Here is a 20941-nt window from a genome sequence, read left to right as displayed (position 1 = left end):
AAAAAAAAACCCCAAAATTTTCCAAGCCACCCCTACCACCGCCAAACCCTAGCCCCTCCCCTTATATCGCCGGAAAACGGCCGGCCACCACCTTAACCACCGAAAATCGACCAGCCGGCCGTTTTGCGCCCCACCTGACCCACCGTCAACCCCAAAAACCACCCACACAAACTTCCCCGACCCAATAAAACCTAAAATTAACCCCAGACCCTAGCCCCACCGCGACCTCAACCACCTCGCCACCCCTACCACCAGCCAGACGAGGGCCAGAGCTGCTTTCCAACCCTCCCCTACCCTTTTCCCCACCACAACCATTAACGAAATCAAGGTTGTGAAGAGGAGGAGGGCCAAAATCGCCAAGTTAGAAGGGGATAAAGGTCGAAATCGGAACGTGGGGAAGGGGAGGTAGCCGGAAAAGGGATTGGGGAAGGGAAGGGGGCTGGGATCGGGACAGAGAAAGGATTTTGAGGGTTGAGGACTGGGTTTCGTGGCGGTGGGGAGGGAGTTTTGTGCTGGTGGGGAGGGAGTTTCGTGGGAGGGGGAGGGGGAGGAACGGCGTCGACGCTGCGAGGGAGCTTCTAGGTGGTCGGCGCTGCGGGAGAGCTTCTTGGGTGGCGTCGGTGCTGTGGGACAACAGAATCCGGTAGCTGGGACGGCGGGAATGGCGGCGGGGAGGGTGGTTGTGGCTGATGGGGGTTTTGGCTGGTCGGGGTTTTTGAAATAATTTTGGGGTTTTTTTTTTTAATTTTCTGATTCTTGTTTTTTTTATATATTTTCAATTTTTTTTATGAATTAAGATAAATGGACCAATTATATCATGACATGTGTCATGATTAACCCCTAATGACTAACGGAGTTAACGGCCGTTGGTCATTAATGGCACTCGGTGAATTTTTAAAAAACTGAGTGGCATTTGATGAATTCTGAAAAGTGCGATGGCATTTGATGAATTTTTAAATTTGTCACTGGCATTTGATGAAATAGCCGTAATATATATTAGAAAAATATACTTTATTAATCCCAACTTTAGCCAATTTACTTTGAACGAATAATCCCAATTATTGATTATTCTGCAATAATCCCAACTTTCACCTCCGTTTTCTTCTATCAATCCCAAAAACGGGTTACCTGCTAAAAAGGTTTTATTTTTTGAAAAAAAATTAAAGTGCCACGTGTTATTTTTTCACTAGTCCAAAAAAAATAAAAACAAAGAAAAATAAAAAAAAAATCCCACAGCCAATTAGCCACCCCTTAATTCCCCAATCAGGCCACCGGAAATAATTCCCCTTCCCCAGCCCCCTCCCCTCCTCCCATAAATCAACCACAAGCCCCAAATGTCTATCCTCCGACGAAAGCCCGCAAGCCCGCAACCACCAAGCTACCATAGCCAACCAAGTCCTCGTTTCACCGTACCCCAACCATCATCCACCATAGGCAACTTCTTCCTCAACACCATCGTCAAATTCTCACTCCCCCGCTACAAGCCACAACCACCAATCCACCTTAGCCAACCTCGTCTTCTCCTCCGCCGCAAGCCCAAAACCACCAGTCCACCATTAATTGAAATGAAAATTATACAGCAAACAATAGAAAATTCAGTTGATTCAAAAACTACTCAAAATAAAAAAAAATCAGTCAAAAAAACGAAATTAAACCACAAAAATAGCAAATCAAAATAGAAAGCGAGTATTGTGATTTCTAGGAAAAGGGGTTAGGTTTTGGCCGATTTCGATGGTGGATTTGGAGAGAGGGTGTCGTTTCCGTTTGGGTGATCAAGGAAGGTAGTGGTCTAGGTGGGTTGTGGCTGGCGGCGACAGGTTAGGGGTGGCGATTGGGATGGTTGTTTGGCTAAGACCCTGTTCTCTTCACCTTAAAAAAATAATATTAAGTAAAAATAATTTCAGTTCAGTAAAAATAAGTTATGTTCAGTAAAATTAATTTCAGTTCAGTAAAAATAAGTTCAGTTCAGTAAAATTCAGTTTTCTTAAAGAAGAATTATAATAGAATCAGTAAAAATAATTTTAGTTCAGTAAAAATAATTTAAGTTCAGTAAAAATAATTTCAGTTCAGTAAAATTCAGTTCAGTTCAGTAAAAATAAGTTCAGTTCAGTAAAAATAAGTTCAGTTCAGCAAAACTAAGGTGAATCAAACAGGGCCTAAGTTAGTATCTCTTTTTTTTGGTTTTTTTAGTTTTTTTTGGACCACTCATGTTGTGACACGTGTCCATCAACCTACAATAGAAGATTGTTGACTTTCGTTGACCGGTTTGGGATTGATAGAAGAAAACGGAGATGAAAGTTGGGATTATTGCAGAATAATCAATAGTTGGGATTATTCAAAATAAATTGGCCAAAGTTGGGATTAATAAAATGTATTTTTCCATATATATTTTGATTTTAGAGTAGTACCGTTGAATGATCAATTTTACCATTGGGTGATTAAATAGTACCATTAAATATTTCAGTGGTACAATTAGAAGTGATCCCACACATCTTTCTTTTTCTTCCTTTCTCTCTTTTCCATGCGACTTTTAATATTTTAGTATTTGTTATGCAAATGCATAACAATGTTGCATAAGTACTTCGTCACAACCACACTGCACTTTACATTTTTTTTATTCCGCTTTATTGTTTTGTCGAAACACTTTTACTTTGTGAAAGTACAAGTTTATTAGGTTGATAAATAAAAAGAAAATTATCATGATTATCCCAACTTTTCCTAATTCTCAAATATTAATCCCAACTTGGGATTATTTTTTATTAAGAAATTTAGTCTAGAACTACTCTAAAGATAGGGTCATTTGTGAACAACTACTCGTTTTTTTTTAAAAAAAAAATTTGTTAAAACTACCCGGAAGTTACAAAACGTTAGGGGTTTTTTTTTTTTAGGGAATGTTAGGGTAACACTACTCATTAACGTTTTCCGTCCAAAAAAACGTTAATGAGGCCCACTTTTTCACTTGTCCCACTTAATTAACTCCCCTAATTACATTTTCTCTCCTCCCTAATTAACTTCCCCTAAACCATAGAAATCAAAACCCCCAAATTTAGACATCCTACCAATTACAATGGCCAATTAGACATCCTACCAATTACAATGGCCAATTAGTAATTAAAATGCAATTGAATTCAATCTCAAAGTCAAAATAACCGAAACATGGAACTCAATTGAACCCCTAAACCCTAAAAATCAAAACCCCCAATTTTTTGAACCCATAAACCCTAATCCAAATCACTATTTTACACCCTAATTATGTTAATTGCGTTCAATTAAAACTTGTAAACTAATACAACAAACAACGAATTAAAAGGAAAGTGTTACATTACATGAATAATTAAGAATTTGTGTTCAATTGATTGAGTTGTTCTCTTGAATTTTTTGACTGAGAATTGAGGGGAAGTTAATTAGGGAGGAGAGAGAAGGTAATTTGGGGAATAATTAAGTGGGAAAAGTGAAAAAATGGGCCCAATAACGCCTTAATTGGACGGAAACGTTAATTGGTAGTGCTACCCAAACGTTTTGTAACTTCCGGTAGTCCAAGCAGATAAAAAAATGGGTAGTTGTTTACAAACGACCTATCTTTAGGGTAGTTCTAGACAAAATTTCCTTTTAATTAATTCGAACTTTATACCCCGTCCGCCAATAACATTTTCAGGTGACCGGTGACCTGTTGAGCAGGTAATTTTTGTTCTCTTAAGTTTTATATACACATGCCATCATGTTATTGGACACCAAATTAAAAAATACAAAAATATAAAAAAAACAAAAAACCAAAACCACCTTCACCCCCACCACACTGCCACCTCCTTAAACCCTAACCCAAACACCACCGCTTCTCCTTTTTCCTCCCCCGTTGTCGCCTCCCCTTCTTCCTCCCCCACCGTGGCTTCCCCTTCTTCCTTCCCAGGCCAACTTCCTGAATTCGACATCTTCATCCTCCACAGCAACCCAAAAACAACATTACAACAGCCACTTGCATCGCCTCCAGCCACAACATTACAGCAACCCAACTTCTTCTCCCTCTTCGCACATCAACAACAACAACAAATCGCAACCACACTTCAGCATGCAACAACCAATCACCGCCCAACTTTAATTCCTCACTCCCCACTGATTCTCCATGGAGCACAACAACAAATGCAGCAATTCGTCACCCATAATCAATAATTCAGCCACCAACAATTACAATTTTGATCATAATCACAGCTTTTAGAGAGGAAGGGGAGGGATTACGGTGCTTCTTATTGTTGTTGTTGTTATCGGAGCTATTAGAGGGATTGCGGGAATTGTTAAAGGGAAAGGGGAGGGTGCTCGGGGCAGCAACGACTCCGGGGGAATGGAAGGGGGTTCGAACGGCGGCCTGCGCTCGGAGTGAAGGGGGTTCGGCTGGTCGTGGGTGGCAGGGAGCTGGCTGTTGATGGCTACCTTGGTGGTTTTGATTTTTATTTTATTTTAATTGTTTTAATTTATTTTTTTTATATTTTTTTTAAGCCAATCATACGCCAACACGTGTATTGTAACCTGATATTAGGTTGGATGAGAGTGTTATTGGCGGACATGGTATGAAGCTGGGATTAATAAAAAAATAATCTAAAGTTAGGATTAATATTTGCGGATGACACAAAGTTGGGATTAATCATGACAATTTTTCCTAAATAAAAGATGTTTATTCATGGTTGTTTTTGTAATTCTAGGTGGGTCTAGTTTGGTTATAAATGTATATTATGATGTTCAATTCGTAAATGGCATTAACTGGCATTATCCAATAATTTCACGTTGTCAATGGATATGTAGACGTCGATTATCGTTTAAATGAAGATGTTAGTTCATTTATGTTTTTCTCCCTCTTTTGCGAATCAAGTTAGTTGAATTCGCATTTTGTGAGCTCTACGATGTTCCTTTCAAATAAGGTTATTTGTTAAACCTTCAAAAAAAACTTTCAAGAAAAACCATTGACGATATTCAACTTTCATTGTTGTCTGCTATTTGCATCGATTGGCTCGCCATGGTTTGGCTGTAATTACGAGTATTCAAAAATTGTAATTGTTTTTTCTTTTCAATGCTACCAGTTCACTTTGTATGTGTTTGTCATGCATTGTGTTTGCATAATTGTTTAATCAATCAGCAATTTAAATAATATCAGAAGTTATAATTGAAAGGAATAATTAGGTATAATTAATGTCCGCCTAATTCAAGCACGTTAGATAACTTCTCCATGAGTATCATAACACATTGGGTAATGACTTTAGCATAACCTTGTATTTTGTTATGATCAAAGAGCAAATACGACATCGAAAAATAGGGTCCTCGCTCTTCAGTCTTAACTAATGTTGAAATAACTTCTCCATGAGCACCCACTGAAATGATTACACTCCATGGATGAAAGTAAATCTGTACATTGTTAGAAGTTAACTCACATTCACGCCGTTTCTTTTCATGGGTAAATGTCATTAAAGAGGGGTCTAGGTAGTTTTGAAGGACTTTAGGTACTACAAGCGGAATTTTACGAATCATATTTATTTACACCTAACTGAAGATTGCACACAACACAAAAAAATCACATAATAATACTTTTGAAGCGTGAATTCCACATAGCAAATTGATTGATAATTAGAGAGAGAATAGAGCCTCAAACATGACTCCTCTACTTACTCTACTTAGAGTTTGTGCACATTTACAAAACTAAGCTGAATGATATGTCAATTTTATATAGTGATTTATCCCCATCCCTTGGTCATAATTAGGAGTATTTTGGCTCTTTAGAGCCACTTTTATTACTAATATGTGCTTTCTAGTGGTGGTAGTGTTTTTTTTAGGGAATTACAGATTTGGAGCATTTTCCCGACTTTATTTGGAGCCACTACGGGCAATAGAGAAGCACGACCATCTTTCATAGCCTAAGGCCGGTTAGAGTCATCAAACCGGTGATTATTAAGGGCTCGATATAGAAGGAGTCGAAAGGAATGGTGTCCTTCGGACAAGTGTATTATTCTGATAGTGGGTTCAGAATTATTAGAAAGCTAATATATTCAGTAAGGTCAAGTGATCGGAATGCCTGGGTGGAGGTCCCTTCCGATCAGTAATATTAATTCATAATTAATATTACAGCTTAATCTTGACTGAACCCTTTGGGTCACACCCAAGCAAATTAACCAACCGACTCGATGAATTATTTCGGAAGAAATTAATTCGTCGCCCGAGTATTAAATATTTAGACGTCGAAAATTCGAGCTTAGAACGTCGAAACCGAGCGTCGGATGTCGAGTCAAAAATATTGAATAACGAGACGCGCAAAATAATAATAAATCGACAATTTTTCCCAAAATACCCCTAGCATCGGAATGCCCCGAGCATCCGAATGCTAGGGGCATAATGTGCTAGCATGCGCACCATGCCGAGCCAAGGATGGATGGCTGGTGCGTGCTAGCGCACCATAGTTAGCAGCCCAAGCACACCAAGGCAGCAGCTGCTAGCTGCCCGCACATGGTGTGCGCGTCATGCTAGCAACAACCTGCACTTGGAGTGCGTGGCTTGCTAGCCACAGCAGCAGCCCACATCTCCAAGTGCGGGGTTGGGCTTCGGCTGAGCTACGGCTAGGCCTAAGGGATGGGTAGTAGGGCCAAAGCATGTGGGAAGCAAATGGGAAGCAAGTGGGTGAGGGACATGTGGCACAAGAAGAGTACTGAGTGGGGAGCAAGTATGGTCCCCTACTCTCTATGTCCCCTACTCTCTAAGTGGTCCTCACTACCCTTTATATGTAATGGTGCCACTTGTAGATTTATTATTAGTTTGCATATTTATTTTAATTTAACTTTAAAATAAATTGTGGAATTTCATGATCCCACATTGATGGGATAGAAATTCCCACTCTCACTCTTCTCTATAAATACCCACCTTGGGTTTTGGAGAAGAGTGCTTGAGTAGGAGTTCAATAGAGCATTGCATTAGCAAACACTCTTAAACTCATATAATACTCGGGTTTCGGTCGGACCTCGCTAACCCCGAGGTAACGGACCTAAAAGTCGGAGTTCGTCTTTGCGGGTGGATTTCCGTGGGAGGATCTCGTACTTTCGGAGCTAGAGCTTTCAAGTAAGAGCCCGCTTACGCTTTAAAGGTATATTCCGATTTGAACCTTTTGTGATTATTTGTTATGCTTTATGGTTTTATTGATTGCGAGTGGATCCTTGGCTCGGGGTTGTTTCTGTGGTGAGTGGGACTCACCAAACCCCAACAGTGGTATCGGAGCCCCGCTCGTTTATTTTTATTATCATGTTTTTCAAGGTTATTTATGGCTTATTTTTCTTGTTTAAGTTGGTAATTAGATTAGGATTAGGATTCACTTATAATAGCAATGAACAATGCAAATTGGTTTAGGAAGTTGACTAAGTCAAGCAATGTGAGGGAAGATCAATTATGCAACCAAAAGAGCATATCAAGCTATTCTCCTAGAGGTCTAACTAGCGTCAACTACGATAAAGTCTAGCTAGGAAACATCACAAGACACCTCAATCGTGTAAATGCAAGCCACAAATCAATGGTCCGTATCAATGTGAACTTACATTGCAATCTAGTGTGAATAACTAGGGTGATTAAGCCTAAATCAAACACACACATTCACATAATCAATTAACCAATTTAATCACATCATCAACTCCATCAATTTCCCCAATCTACATCAATCCATTACATAATATAAGCTTCACCAAATCCCTAACCAAACAACTACTCTAACATCATCATCAAATCAACTAACAACTAAACAAAACAACAATCAACAATCAAGGAATCAACAATCAAAGAAGAACAATTACTCTAATCAAACATCAATCATCAATTCATCAAAATCCAATCAAAATCAAACAATCAAAACATGAATACTAAACAAAACAATAAATGAGATAAAGTTTAGAAATGCTCATTGATAATAGAGAAGATCTCCAATACAATTGTCACCATTGAATCTTCAATCTTTCAATCACCATTGAAATTCCTCACTTTCTCTCTCTAAAATCTACTCCTAAAACTAACCCCTAAATCTAGAGAGAGAAGCTCTCAACTAAGCTAAGAATATGATCTAATTTTATTATGAAACTTGCTTACAAAAATTGAGTTCCAAAAGGTATATATAGAGGCGGAAAATCGTCAAAATCCGATCGAAAAAGACCCACACCGGTGCGGCGGCACAACAGAGTATGTGCGCCCGCACACACATGGTGTGCGGCCACACGGCCCTCTTGTGCGGCCGCACCATCCGCGCGTGCGGCCGCACCCAGCTGGGTTTTCTTCGACTCTTCAAATCTTCAAGCACAAGCGATGGGCACATGGTTTATGATGGTGATGAACACTAGAAGTGGCAGTAGCTAAGGCTTAATATTGGTGGGCACATAACCCCTATGATGGGAGCACCGCATGCGAGCGCAAGAGAAGAGCCAAGACTTGGAACTTCCACTTCTTTGCATCTTGAGCTTCCCGAATGCCATGAACTTGATCCAAAAGCTTCCTCCACCATAGTGGATCACCAAAATCAAGACCCGAACCTCATTCAATACCTACAACCACCAAAATAGAGCAAATAAAGTAGAAAAGGCTAGAAAACCAACGAAATGCACGAAAACTACAAAATAAGAGAGGAAGGGTAAAACTAAGCAACAAAGCATAAAACTAAGCACTTATTAAGCATGAAAGCTATGAAAAGAGGATATAAAGGACCTAAATGCTCGTCAAATGTGTGCCATTTATGACACACATCAGGTAAACCCCAGGATAAGAGTGGAGATGTGCAGGGTCCATCTATCAAACTTCCATTCCCTAATAGACATTTAAAGAGTAAGTTTGATAAGCAATTTGGTAAGCTTCTGGAGGTTGTGAAGAATTTGCAGGTAACGGTTCCTTTCACAGATTTAATTACTCAAGTTCCTGCATATTCTAAATGAAAGAAATTTTGACTAAAAAAAGATCTATTAGTGAGGTAGAGACAGTTGCTTTTACTGCAGAAAGTAGTGCTACATTACAGAATAAATCTCCACCTAAACTAAAAGATCCGAGTAGTTTTTCTATTCCATGTCATATTGGTATAGTAATCTGATGATTGATAGAGCTTTATGTGATTTTGGTGCTAGTGTAAGTGTTATGCCATTAACTGTGAGCTCTAAATTAAATATGGGTAAATTAAAATCTACGAATATTACCCTACAAATGGTCGACCGTTCTGTTAAATACCCTTTAGGTATTTTAGAGGATATTCCTTTTAGAGTAGGTAAATTTTATATACCTGTTGATTTTGTTGTTCTTGATATGAAGGACGATTTGCAAATTTCGATTATTTTGGGTAGACTATTTCTTAATACTGCAGGGGCAATAATAGATGTTAAAAGTGGTAAACTTACATTATGTGTAGGGGATGATAATATTACTTTTAATCTAAATATTGTCCCTAAAAGCCCCATGTTAGAGGAAAAGTAGTATAGTGTTAGTGTGGTTGTTGTAAATAATTTTTCTAATAAGCCCCAAGCTCTTGTTAGAGATCCCTTGGAGGCGGTATCTTGTGTTGCATCTTCCGCAGGAAAAATTAATACATGGAAAGATGAAGTCGATGCTATAGAAAGAGCTCTTAATTGTGTAGGTCTTGGGTTTGAGGATGAACAAGTGAAAAAAGAGAAACAAGTTGTAGAGTTTGAGCCCGTAGTGAAAGTCCCACTCGTTCGGGTGTCATTTGCTCAAACAAGAAAAAACATGAAGAAAATTAAGGCCAAAAAGAAATTTCAAGCAGCAAGTACCAAGAACTGGTCGTACCGTGGAGACGGGCCCGATCGGGCGCGAGACCGCGGCAGCAAAACTAGGCGACTTCAAACAACCATAACTTTTGCGTTTCTTAACGATTTTTTGCGTGTGACCTATCATTGGAAAACTCTTCAAGTCTACTTTTCAATGCAATTTAAATCACTTCATTATCATTTGTATAAAAAAATTTATGAGCAAAATAGTGGATCTGAATCGTTTTTGCCTCTTCTCTTACTAACACTTTGTTTCTTTTTTGTCCAAAATTATACCAAGGTGAGGCATTGCAATGTTTGGGATGGTGGTGGATACAATTTTGATGATGAGGGGTAGTCACTTGGATTACTAGTTTCCCTTTAAGCCAATGAGAACATTGCTAATTTAGCTTGGGGGGAATTTCTTGTATATATAGGTACTTTTTCTTTCCCTTACTTTCCCTTTCTTTTTATTTTCTTTGGTGTGCTTAGTTTAGATTTTGTTGCTTTTATAGTATAGATTTTATTGCTTTCTAGTATAGTTTTACTACTTTCCTATATGAAAAATACAAAAAAAAAAAAAAAAAAAAAAAAAAAATTGAAAAAAAATAAAATCTAAAAATACGTTCCAATGAATTATAAATCATGCTTCCTTGTGCCCTATACTTGAGAAAATTTGTTTTGATTCTTGGTATATGATGAGGAGCATTGTGGATTTATTGGTCATGATTTGAAGTTTAATTGCTTGGATTCCTACATATGCGTCAATTTTGTCCAACTACTTGTGAATATAGTGCTTGACTAGTTGATTTAATTAGGAATGTGTGTTTAGTTCCTGGTATGTCAACGAATTTTAGTATTGGTTTGCAACTATGAGTAATGTTTCATGGCTCATTATTATGCACACGTGGAGGATGAAGACGTTCATTCTTTTAGGTAGCCTTCAGATGATTTAGATACATTTGTTCCTTTCTTGCTACCCATGTTGTTGCCTTGACTTTTTGTTTTTATTAGCCACATTACAAGTCATATTTGCCCCATTGGTTACTAGTCCCAAGCTTGGCTTGGGGGAGCTATTAGTGAGTGAGGTGAGGGAGTTTGTAGTGTGCTTTTATTTGCACAATTTGGGTGGGTTTTGAGAAGTTATTTGTTCTTGATCATAGTTTATTTTTGATGAGTTTGAAAGCTAAATTTTCTTGAAAAAAAAAAGTATGATGATATGAAAAAAAAGAAAAAAAAAAAAGAAGTTCAAGGAAAAAAAATTGAAAAATGTTGAAAAGAGTGAACTTTAAAAGAAAAAAGAAGAACAAAAAGAGAAAAAAAAATGTTAAATGTTCAAGTGTTCTAAATGAAGGTTGATCAAAAGAAAAAAAAACTGAGTTTCAAATAAATCAAGTTTGAAAGTTAAGGTTTGTTATTCGTTCAAGTGTTTTCAAGTGTTACATTATTATATCTTTATGAGTGAAATTGTAAGTGTTGGGATTGTTTGATATGTTTGGAGTTGTATTTGGTGAATTTTTGTTGGAGTTGAGTATATTGGAGATGTTTGGTCATTATTTATTTTTGACCTTGTTTATATTAGAATTTGGCTCCCTTTAAGCATAGCTTTTCTCTCACGTTTTCCCAAATATTTCCTACCCTTTACCCTAGCCTTATATTACAAGCTTTAAAGACCTTCCGACCTTGTGCATAGATTTATGTAGATGTGAAAGCGTTGCTGACCAATGCAAGTTATGACTTGACATATTCCGAGTCGACTATTACGTTGAGTGCTTATCTCTTTAAACACACGAGTGTTGTGAGTTTTGGAAGGCATTGTTTACATTAAAGGGGTTGGGATGGAGAGCGATCGAGTACATCTTTTACTCGCCACATAAATAAGAGTTGAGTGTGTGAGCACTAGTCTTGAATTCTATATGCTCATGTGGTTTGCTCTACTTGACAATTGTTAGCGAAGATTGGTAGTTGGATGGATTTGATTGGTTGACTTTGATACATGTTTGTTAGATTTACCTTGAATCGTTTATTGTTTTAAATGATTTTGGGGGTGAAGTATTGATTTATTTATTCAACCGATTAACTGCCCAAATCCAACCGATCCAAATGAGAACCGAACCGATTAAAAACCGTTTCTTTGAAACCGAAAACCGACCCGATCCGCATTTTAGTAAACCCGAAACCGAACCGATCCGAGTAATGTTAAACCGTTTAAGAACCGAACATGTTAACGAACAGAACCAAATCTAAACCAAACTGAAAGAAAATCGAACCGAAAAAGAACGAAAACCGTATCTAATCTGAAACCACTTCCGAACCAAAATCGTTTGAAATGACATAAAAACCGCTTACACCAAACCGTTAGCAAACTGCTACCCGTTTTTACCGAACCGTTTAAGAACCGAGCTGATTGTAAACCGAACTGCTTATAAACCGAACTGTTTAATTTATGAACCAAACCACTTATAAATCGAACCGTTTACAAACTTTTTTTGTATGTAATAATAATTTTTTTTTGGTGCACTTTTTTATGTAATTATATGGATTAGGTATTATTCCATACTTATCAATTTTTCTTGAGACCCTATATTTATCATATTAATTGTATATATCTTAGTTAATTCCCATATAAATAGCACTTCGTTTAGCTAATCCGTAAGTATTGCATTATCTAAACAAGGAATATATACGTGAATTACAAATTTACTAGCTACTTCGTATAAGTTAGGCATAGAATATGCTAATGGTCTGCTACATGTAATGGAACCAATCCGAATAACGTTAAACCGCAGAAGAACCGAACCAGTTATAAAATGAACCGAAAAAGAATCGAACTAGTTATAAACTAAACCGAAAAAGAACCGAACCAGTTATAAACCGAACCAAAAAAGAACTGAACCAGTTATAAACCGAACCAAAAAAGAACCGAACTGTTTCTAACCCGAAACTGTTTGAACCGGGATAAAAACTGTTTACACAGAACTGTTAACAAACCGTAACCCGTCTGCACCGAACCGTTTACTACCCGGACTGTTTATAACCCGAACCGAATTAAAACCGCTCAAGAATAAACCGAATTGAACCGACAGCTATTTAAACTGAAATGAAACCAACCCGCGAGACACTTAAACCGATCTCAAATCGACCCGATTTAATACCGAACCGAACCCGAAATGTCAAACCATTTGACAGTGCTAAATAAAATAATCTAGGGACTGTATTTGTGTTTTACTCGAAGTAAAGTAGATTAGCAGTAAAGTGATACAGTATTGTAGAATCAGAGGGCAAAAATATCCCAGATAGAAAATATATACGAGCAGCACCCACGTGTTACCATAATATCCAACAACGTGCTCACACCTTTCCATTCAATTCCAATTCCAATACAATCGACGAAATTGCTTGTCATCTACAGTTCTTCGTTAACTTCCCAGTCTCAATCAATCTTCAATTATTGCATAAATAAATAAACAATTAATCTTCTCATTCTCATTCTCATTCAATCAATAACTTCGATTCTACCAACCCCAAAATTCATCATCATCATCATCTTCATCTTCTTCAGTAAGAAGCAACAATGGCGAACACAGAAGAAGCTGAAACAACAACTGTTAATGGCGACCAGAATCAACAACAACAACAACATGAACAAGAAGAAGAATACAGCAGTAACAACAACAAACATGAAAAATCCCATTTCAAAGGTGAAGATTCAAAGAGTTTATACGACGCCGTTTCATCTCTTCTCTTCCCGATCTTCTTCCCTGATCCTCATTCTTCTTCGTCTATCTTTCACCGCACCAAAGCTTCTTTTAGGGAGAATCTTCCGCATCTTCGAGAAGCTTCTAGAGATACCGGATTGAATATTCTTCGTTGGGCTCGTAATGGGAGCTCTTTTCGTTTGCTTCTCGTTCTATCTGTAAGTCTGCCGTCTTACTTGTTCTTTTATTTCTATAATTTGATGGAATTAAATCATTAATTTTGGTTATTTATTAGGGTTTTTGTTTTTAATCATGACTGTAATTCTTATCATTTATTAGATGATTTTAATTGTTGGTACATTTATAGCAGTTGTTAATGTATTGAAATTATTGCTTTGCACTTTTTTTTTTGGATATTATGGAATTTGATGCATGTTATAATTAATTGATTTATGCTTCGTTTTTGTGATCGTTTTACAGTTCCTATAGTTTGATTAGTACTTCGTTGTAATTAACGTGTATATATACCTCAAGTGAGGAGAGCTATTCCCCGGTGATCCTGAGATACGATTCTCATCACCCGCCCTTGTGGCTCTTTAAACACCCAAAAAACGTGTACATAGGATATGGAATTGTGTTGGGAGTTCGGTGAATGACATATGTTGGTCGAGTTGCCTTGCCTAGAAGTGCACTGTTCCTAAGGCCTTTGTGTGGCCGCGTGTTTCTTAATGAATATATTTGAGTTCGTTTTTGTTGGACAATCTTTGAGTTCATTTCGATCTTCACAAAACAGCAGAATACTTGTGTGAATCTATTAATGTTTGTTTGTTTATGGTCTATTGGTCCAAGACGCTAAAAAATGATGGATATTCCATTCAACATTGGCGAAATTTTTTGTTAAGGAGACTGTGTTATAAATGGTCTCTAATTGATGTACTTCTTAATCAGTTTAGTAATCTAATATATATATATATAAAGGGGAGTTTTTTCCCGAGTTTTTAGAGAGCCACGTAGGATCTAATTTTCTCAATGCGCCATGTAGGATTATAAATCTTAGGAGTAGCCAATTAAATAAGAGATTATTAATTTCTTTTAGAATTAAATAATTCAAATGTCACGTTAGCAAAATTGGCGAATGAGATTTTTTAGTTTAAATTAATTAAATATTAAATGTTATCTTTTAGTATTAGGAATTTTATCTAAATATATAACGAATATTAGCTCATTAAAAAAAAAAAAAAAAAACAAACAAACCAACTGTGCATCGCACGGGCTTCATCTAGTATTATATTTTTTTTTTCTTGTTTCTATCTTTGTGGAGTTCGAACGTTGCATTTGCTTATGGTTTTTTTAAGGGAAAAAGGGTATTAGCTGTCTTCTAGCCATTTGATATTCTGCAAGCCTGAATACTTTTTTTCTCGATGTGGCTCTTTGCTTCTTCCACAAATTTTATTTTTTTTTTTATTATTTTTTCCCTTAATGAAAGCTCATTCTCTTTACTAATATCCTTTCAAGTGTCCTATCTTTATCTTAAAATTCAGGATTCATCTTGGAAAGATGTAATTATGAGCCAGAAATTTGAACACATGTATTATAACCTTCAAAGCTGGTGAAGTCATGTGTTTATCACCATATGAGATAAATAAACAAATTTGGAGCAAGCTGTATTTTGTTAATTGTTTATTTTGATTACTTAGCTTGTGAATGATGAATTGTCTCTTCTCTTGCAGGTTGGGACGATTACTCTTCTAACCTTGACAGGGGTGCTAGTCTTTTTGCTCTTTTTGGCAGCAGCAACTATAAATGCGATCATCCTATCACTTTTTATGTCATTGGCTGCAGCTGGTGGCTTCTTGGCTATTTTCTTCGCATGCCTAGCAGGAATCTACATTGGGGCTTTGTCAATTGCTTTTTTTGTCATTTCTTCTGTGACAATAGCAGCAGTAATAACTGCTGTCATCGTTACAGGTAAGCTTTATGAAATTTCTCTTCCTTTAACCTGCTTCTATGGTGCTATGTATTGAGGTGCTTCATATTCCAAGCCTATAAATATCTTATAGACCAGTTTTCTGATGCTCAGGGGCCAGACTCCAGCCTCATTTCTTTACCTATATTTGTTATATTACCTCCGTTTTATATTATTTGCAACTTTTGTCAAAAATGGATGCTACACATTATTTGCAACAAATGTTTTCTTTCTTTTTTAGGTTGTCATGACTCTTTATATATCTCCTCATCACATGCATCCATATTTTCTTTAACCATTTTGAACTCACAAACAAAGTTTGCCTAAAAGTCCATGTGATCCTCTAAAGTTGCAAATAATATGAAATGGGGGTAGAATTTGTTTGCTAACTTGTACTGTTATGAACTTTTGTAAAATTGTAATTCATTTTGGGGAGTGGAGGCATTATTCCAGTTTTCTGCCCTGCATGAGGGTAAAGATTTGGGATATATAACCTGAGGAGTAAGTTTTAGGCCTGAGCCTCTTTACCCCACTCTAATCCCGCTACCCCCTTCTCTCTTTAGTATTGTTAACCTTCAGGCCCCTCTTTTAATTAATTAATTCATTTATTATTATTTTTATTTGAATTTATTTAAAGTTTAGAGCTGAGAAACAATTGCTGGATTGACTTCGCCTTGCTTACAATCTGTCAAGTGCATCAATTCTTGTTTTGTAGATTCGCATTAAATTTCCGAAAGGAGTATAATATACTGCAGATTGTCATTCCAATATTTGCTTTTTTCTTTCTTTTCTTTGTGAACAATTGAGCTGATTAATATTCATGCCCTACCTGAAAGAAGTGACCTTCAATTAATCCACATCTAATCTTGTGCAACTATGATACACAATCATTCCAGATGCCATGTAGACGAACTTTCCTATATCTGTAGTTAATAAACATATATAATTATAACTAATGTGGGTTATGATTTGGTCATATTACTTAGATTCTTCATAAAGTTTGTGGCATACCCTCCCTGCAAGGAACCCCTGACTATGTTATTTCCTCTGATTTTATTGATTATGTTTCCTTTCTTGGTACATACTTCATAATGTTAATAAGATTTTCCTTTTACCTTTAATTTCTCTTGCCAAGTCAAAGTTAGTGACTCCATGGAACACTCCGATGTTTCTCATGCTAATCAGTTGTTATTGTGCTTTTCAACAATTTTCATTATTCCATTGTCCATCTCCAATAATTAAGTTATTAGTGGGATTTGACTTATCTCTCTTGAAATTTAGATTGTTGGGCCCTTGATCCAGAAGTTTCACTAAGGAAATATTTACATAGTTATGAATGGACACAAGTCTTTCTGCCTTTTCTGCCACACCATTCCATCGATTTGTTATATGGAATCTTAGGACATGTGAATTGCCACCTTTTCTTTAAAAACTTGTAGAACTTATCTCGTTGTACACTTCTTTTAAGATGACAATATTTGCCCATAATCTTCAACTTGTACTCTGTAAATTTAATTTGTGTTGCATATCTTTTATTTCAAAAAATTGGGTTAGTTGAATCTAGGAAAATCATCGATGATGTGGGTTGAAACTCAAAAGTAATTTGTAGAAAAGTTTATGAAAGCTATTGAAATTTTGAAGAAAATAAAATTATTGAGAAGAAAGAAAAGGTGGCGGAGCAACTTGAAAACTTAAAAGAATTTTGAGGATAAAGAGTTGAGTTAAGGATCTTAGTGACAAAAAAAGTAAGTGTGGAGCAAGAGAAATAATAGGGGAAGCTTTGTGTTAATTAAAGGAATTTTTGCTGAGATTCCTGAAGGAATGATTAAAGATTTTAAGTGAGTTTGAAATAGAAATAGTGAAGTGAATGAAAAATTAATTATGACCAATGCTCGAAGACAGCAAATATGATGACACGAGTTGTAATTAAAGAGTTTTTTGTGTAGAAAATGTAACAGGATATTGTGTTATAAGTATTCATGAAGGCAAATAAATGAAAGAAGTGCAAGTGTGTTTGAAAATAAGAATAGTGAGCTAGAAAAATAATAAATCTAAGGTCGTTGGAGAAGGTTGTTGGAGAAGGTATTAAACATGAATTCAAATATTGTGACCTGGTGTGTATACTAAAAAAAGTTTATTAGAGATGAGGAGTAAAATTATGCATTTTAGTGTGTGATTAATTTGGGTTGTTTAGAAGAATAAATATAAGTTAGATTATACTTCTTCCACTTTATTTTAGTTGCAAGAGTATCATGTTTGCCAATGCACAATTTAAATTACTAATATCTTTGGTTGCAGTTTGTTAAAAGTATAAAATTTAAATTTTAATAAAATTAAAAATAGAGGTGAATCAAACAAGATCTTACCTGACTACATTTATTTATCCGTGTAAATCACAGTATGTTGTAAGGGAGAGTTTGAATAGTGCCAAAATTTTAATGTAGCAAGTTTAATGGTGTGGAGGAAGTATTTGTGAATGGATTAGAGAGAGTGGAATAAAGCAGAGCAACTTGGTTCAACTATTTAGTTGAAATAAGTAATCATACTTTTTTAGAATAATCAAGCATTATTTAATCAATGAAGATGGAGTAAAGTGATTTAAAAATTGCTCACTAACTAGCTGAATATAAATCTAAAGCATCTCATGGAATTATCAACTTTGGCTTTAGAAAGAGAATTGATATTGGAATATCTTGCCTAAAGGAAAACCTTAGTAACTTTAGAAATTCTGAATAGTTACACCTACTGAGGAATAATCTAGAGGAGTATATTGTCCATATCTGGACCAACATTAATGAAACTGTTACCTTTTTTTATTAAAGGAGTGTTACAATTATAAAAGAATGGAGGTGTTAGGGACCAAATGCTTTTTGTGTTCTGGCGAGGCAATCTTGATGAGGTTTAGCTGAGACGCATCATAAAGCGCATTGAGGCATACCCCGGAGGCGCACAACAGTTTTTTTATTTTTATTTTTGTATTATGTTTCATTATATGCGCCTCACTACAACAAGGTGCACTGAAGCGCACTGAGGGGTGCCTTAGGCACAGGGAAGTCCATAGTGCGTTGGTGCACCTTGAGCTTTTTTATACATTGTAGGAATTTGTAATATATCACTTGATGTTTTACAATATTTTGATTTTAACAAATGAGCTTAATTGCTGATATAGTGGGTGGTATGGATGTAAGTTCTCTTTCTATGACATGGAAATCTTAAGTTTATGCTCAGTTGCGAGTCCAGAGACATAAATTGTATCAGATATCAGACTAGCAGTCTAGCAGTTACCTCAACCCAGGATTCATGTGTTTTCATATCTATCAATACTAAAAAGTAGGAGATTTTTATATATGTCCATTAGAAGTAGTTGAAGCTGCAGAATAGCCCAAAATTTCATATATTGAAAATGTGCAAGGAGGCCCTTGGCCATTTGGCATTACAAAATTTTCTTTATATTTTGAAAAAGTCAATTATGCATAATTGATCATTAAAGGACAATCAGGATCTTAATATGACGGTGCAGGATTTGTAATAATTAGGTATTGTCATCTGTCACATAAGCTGTCTTCTTTTTGTGGAGACTCAATTAGAGACATGCAAGTGTATTTCAGTGAGATTTCTTATGAGAAATTTTGGAGCTGAAGAAGTACATGGAGAAACCAGAAAGATTCCTAAAAAATGCTCTTGTGGGAAAGAAATTAAGAAGTTGTCGTCTGTTTTTAGAGGTGGTCTGGAAATTAGATGCACATCCTAAGCAATCTATAGCTAAGATTTGTCATCTTAGAATCGACTCTTTGCTGGCTGTTCATAACCAGTAATTTAATTATAGCTCTTAGTTAATTATAGATTTATAGAAGCAATTGCTAAAACTAGTGATTGGCATTATTATATAATCCTTTGAGCTGTCTGAAAAATGAAATATACTTAGCTCATCAAACACTGGAGTTTGATTAGCCCTGTGGATTAACATTTGTTGGTTGTGTTTCTAGTTTAGTTTTTGCATCACTATTGGATGGAGGTTTAACAGTCATCTTGATTCCCTAGTTTTAATTCAATCGTTCTGTTTGTAATAGCTGTTTAGACCTTTGGTTCAATGAGTGATTGAGCATAGAATTTACTCATTGATATCCAGTTTCTTCTGTCTGCTGAAGCAAGACCAATTTTCCTTTTCTCGTCATTGATTGGCATGCAGTCCTTCCTTTAATTTTAGTACTTCCTTTTTCCAGACTGCATTTGACATCTTTTCTTTATTAGTACATCTGCATCATATAGATGAGTTAGCTGTTGAACTTATCTGCTGGTCATTGTGTTACGTCTGCCAGGATGGATTGGATTCTTTTGGACTCTCTGGCTGGTAACCAAGAAAGGTGCCTGCTTAGCAAAGCACTCGGTGACTGTTACTGGGTCAGCACTTACAGCTTATACTTCTGGTCGACGCCATCACCATCATGATTAATATCAAGTTATCAACCATGTGAATGAAGTGAACCTATATCTGGAGTCTGTGCAGAGTGAGAATAAGTCTTATTTGTTTAATGCATAGCTATCTGCGATTGGTAAATATTGCTAAGCACAAATTTTATGGTCAATGTTTGTATACTTTGGGGTTGACTATGTAGTTTCCCTTGGATTGTTTTGACACTGATCAAGCTCTATGCTATGTAGTGTGCCTGTGTAATGCTTGTTAATCATAGAATATTTTAGTCCTCAAAAATTAAATGCTATAAAATAAAAACCATCAATTAATAACTTAATACTAAAACAGACACCGAGAGTGACAACATGGTGTTGGTTTTTCCATCCAAAACTCCCCTTCCATTTTTTTTTTTTTTTTGGAACATTTGATACAACTATAACAATATCATTCAAATTCTTTTATATTATTATTATGACAAAAATATTCCTTTTTATTTGGTATTCATAATTCTTCCATACATATAGACTTTTCGTGCATGACACAGGACCTAAGTTAGTTGTAATACACTGTAAAACCATTCAAGTATTATCCTCTAAAAGATATCACATTATGGCTTGACATTACCAATTGTCCATAGACATTAGCTAAATTTAAGTAGTGTTACAAATGAGGAAAATTTAGATTTTGGTACCTCGAATATGGGGCTAATTGAATTTTCGTACCCGTTTAAAATTGGATTTTAAATTGGTACCTCCAAAAACACATAACTGTAGATTTCAGTACCACTGTACATGTTCCATTAAGTTTTCCGTTAGTGGGACCCATTATCTAATTATTTAATAATTTAATTTATTAAAAAATACATTTTATATAAAAAAAACTTAAAAATAATAATAAAAAAACCAAAAAAAGCCACTAATACCACCAGCCACCCACCTTCCACCGGCGGTAGACCAACCCCACAACCGCCACCATCTCAAACCACTTCGCCGGCAGCCCAGACCCCCTCCCCCACGTCACCGCGACCCACCTTATCTGAAAACCACCACATCGAAACCCTAAAACCCCAAAATCGAAACCCTTGATTTGGTTTCGGTATGATGAATCTAGA

At 36.2% G+C, this 20941-nt stretch overlaps 1 protein-coding gene across 1 annotated transcript; it reads left to right on the top strand.

Moving 5' to 3' along the window:
- Positions 1–13132: 13132 nt before the first annotated feature.
- Positions 13133–20091, top strand: LOC145595156 (uncharacterized). The gene is made up of 3 exons (XM_081651525.1): positions 13133–13668; positions 15181–15418; positions 19736–20091. The coding sequence occupies exons 1-3, from the start codon at positions 13327–13329 to the stop codon at positions 19867–19869; spliced, it is 714 nt and encodes a 237-aa protein (XP_081507651.1). The 5' UTR covers positions 13133–13326; the 3' UTR covers positions 19870–20091.
- Positions 20092–20941: the final 850 nt, after the last annotated feature.

The sequence above is a fragment of the Chenopodium album genome, chromosome 19 (assembly GCF_948465745.1).
Source record: "Chenopodium album chromosome 19, dcCheAlbu1.1, whole genome shotgun sequence".
NCBI classification, from domain to species: domain Eukaryota; kingdom Viridiplantae; phylum Streptophyta; class Magnoliopsida; order Caryophyllales; family Amaranthaceae; genus Chenopodium; species Chenopodium album.
The sequence above is the reverse complement of the archived record's forward strand: the minus strand, read 5'-3'. Positions and strand labels throughout refer to the sequence as shown.

Bases quoted from the DNA above. Each gene is read 5' to 3' on its own strand.
- LOC145595156 (XM_081651525.1), top strand. From the start codon at position 13,327: ATGGCGAACACAGAAGAAGCTGAAACAACAACTGTTAATGGCGACCAG. The intron at 13,669-15,180 runs GTAAGTCTGCCG...CTTCTCTTGCAG, and splicing joins GTTTGCTTCTCGTTCTATCT to GTTGGGACGATTACTCTTCT. The intron at 15,419-19,735 runs GTAAGCTTTATG...TACGTCTGCCAG, and splicing joins AACTGCTGTCATCGTTACAG to GATGGATTGGATTCTTTTGG.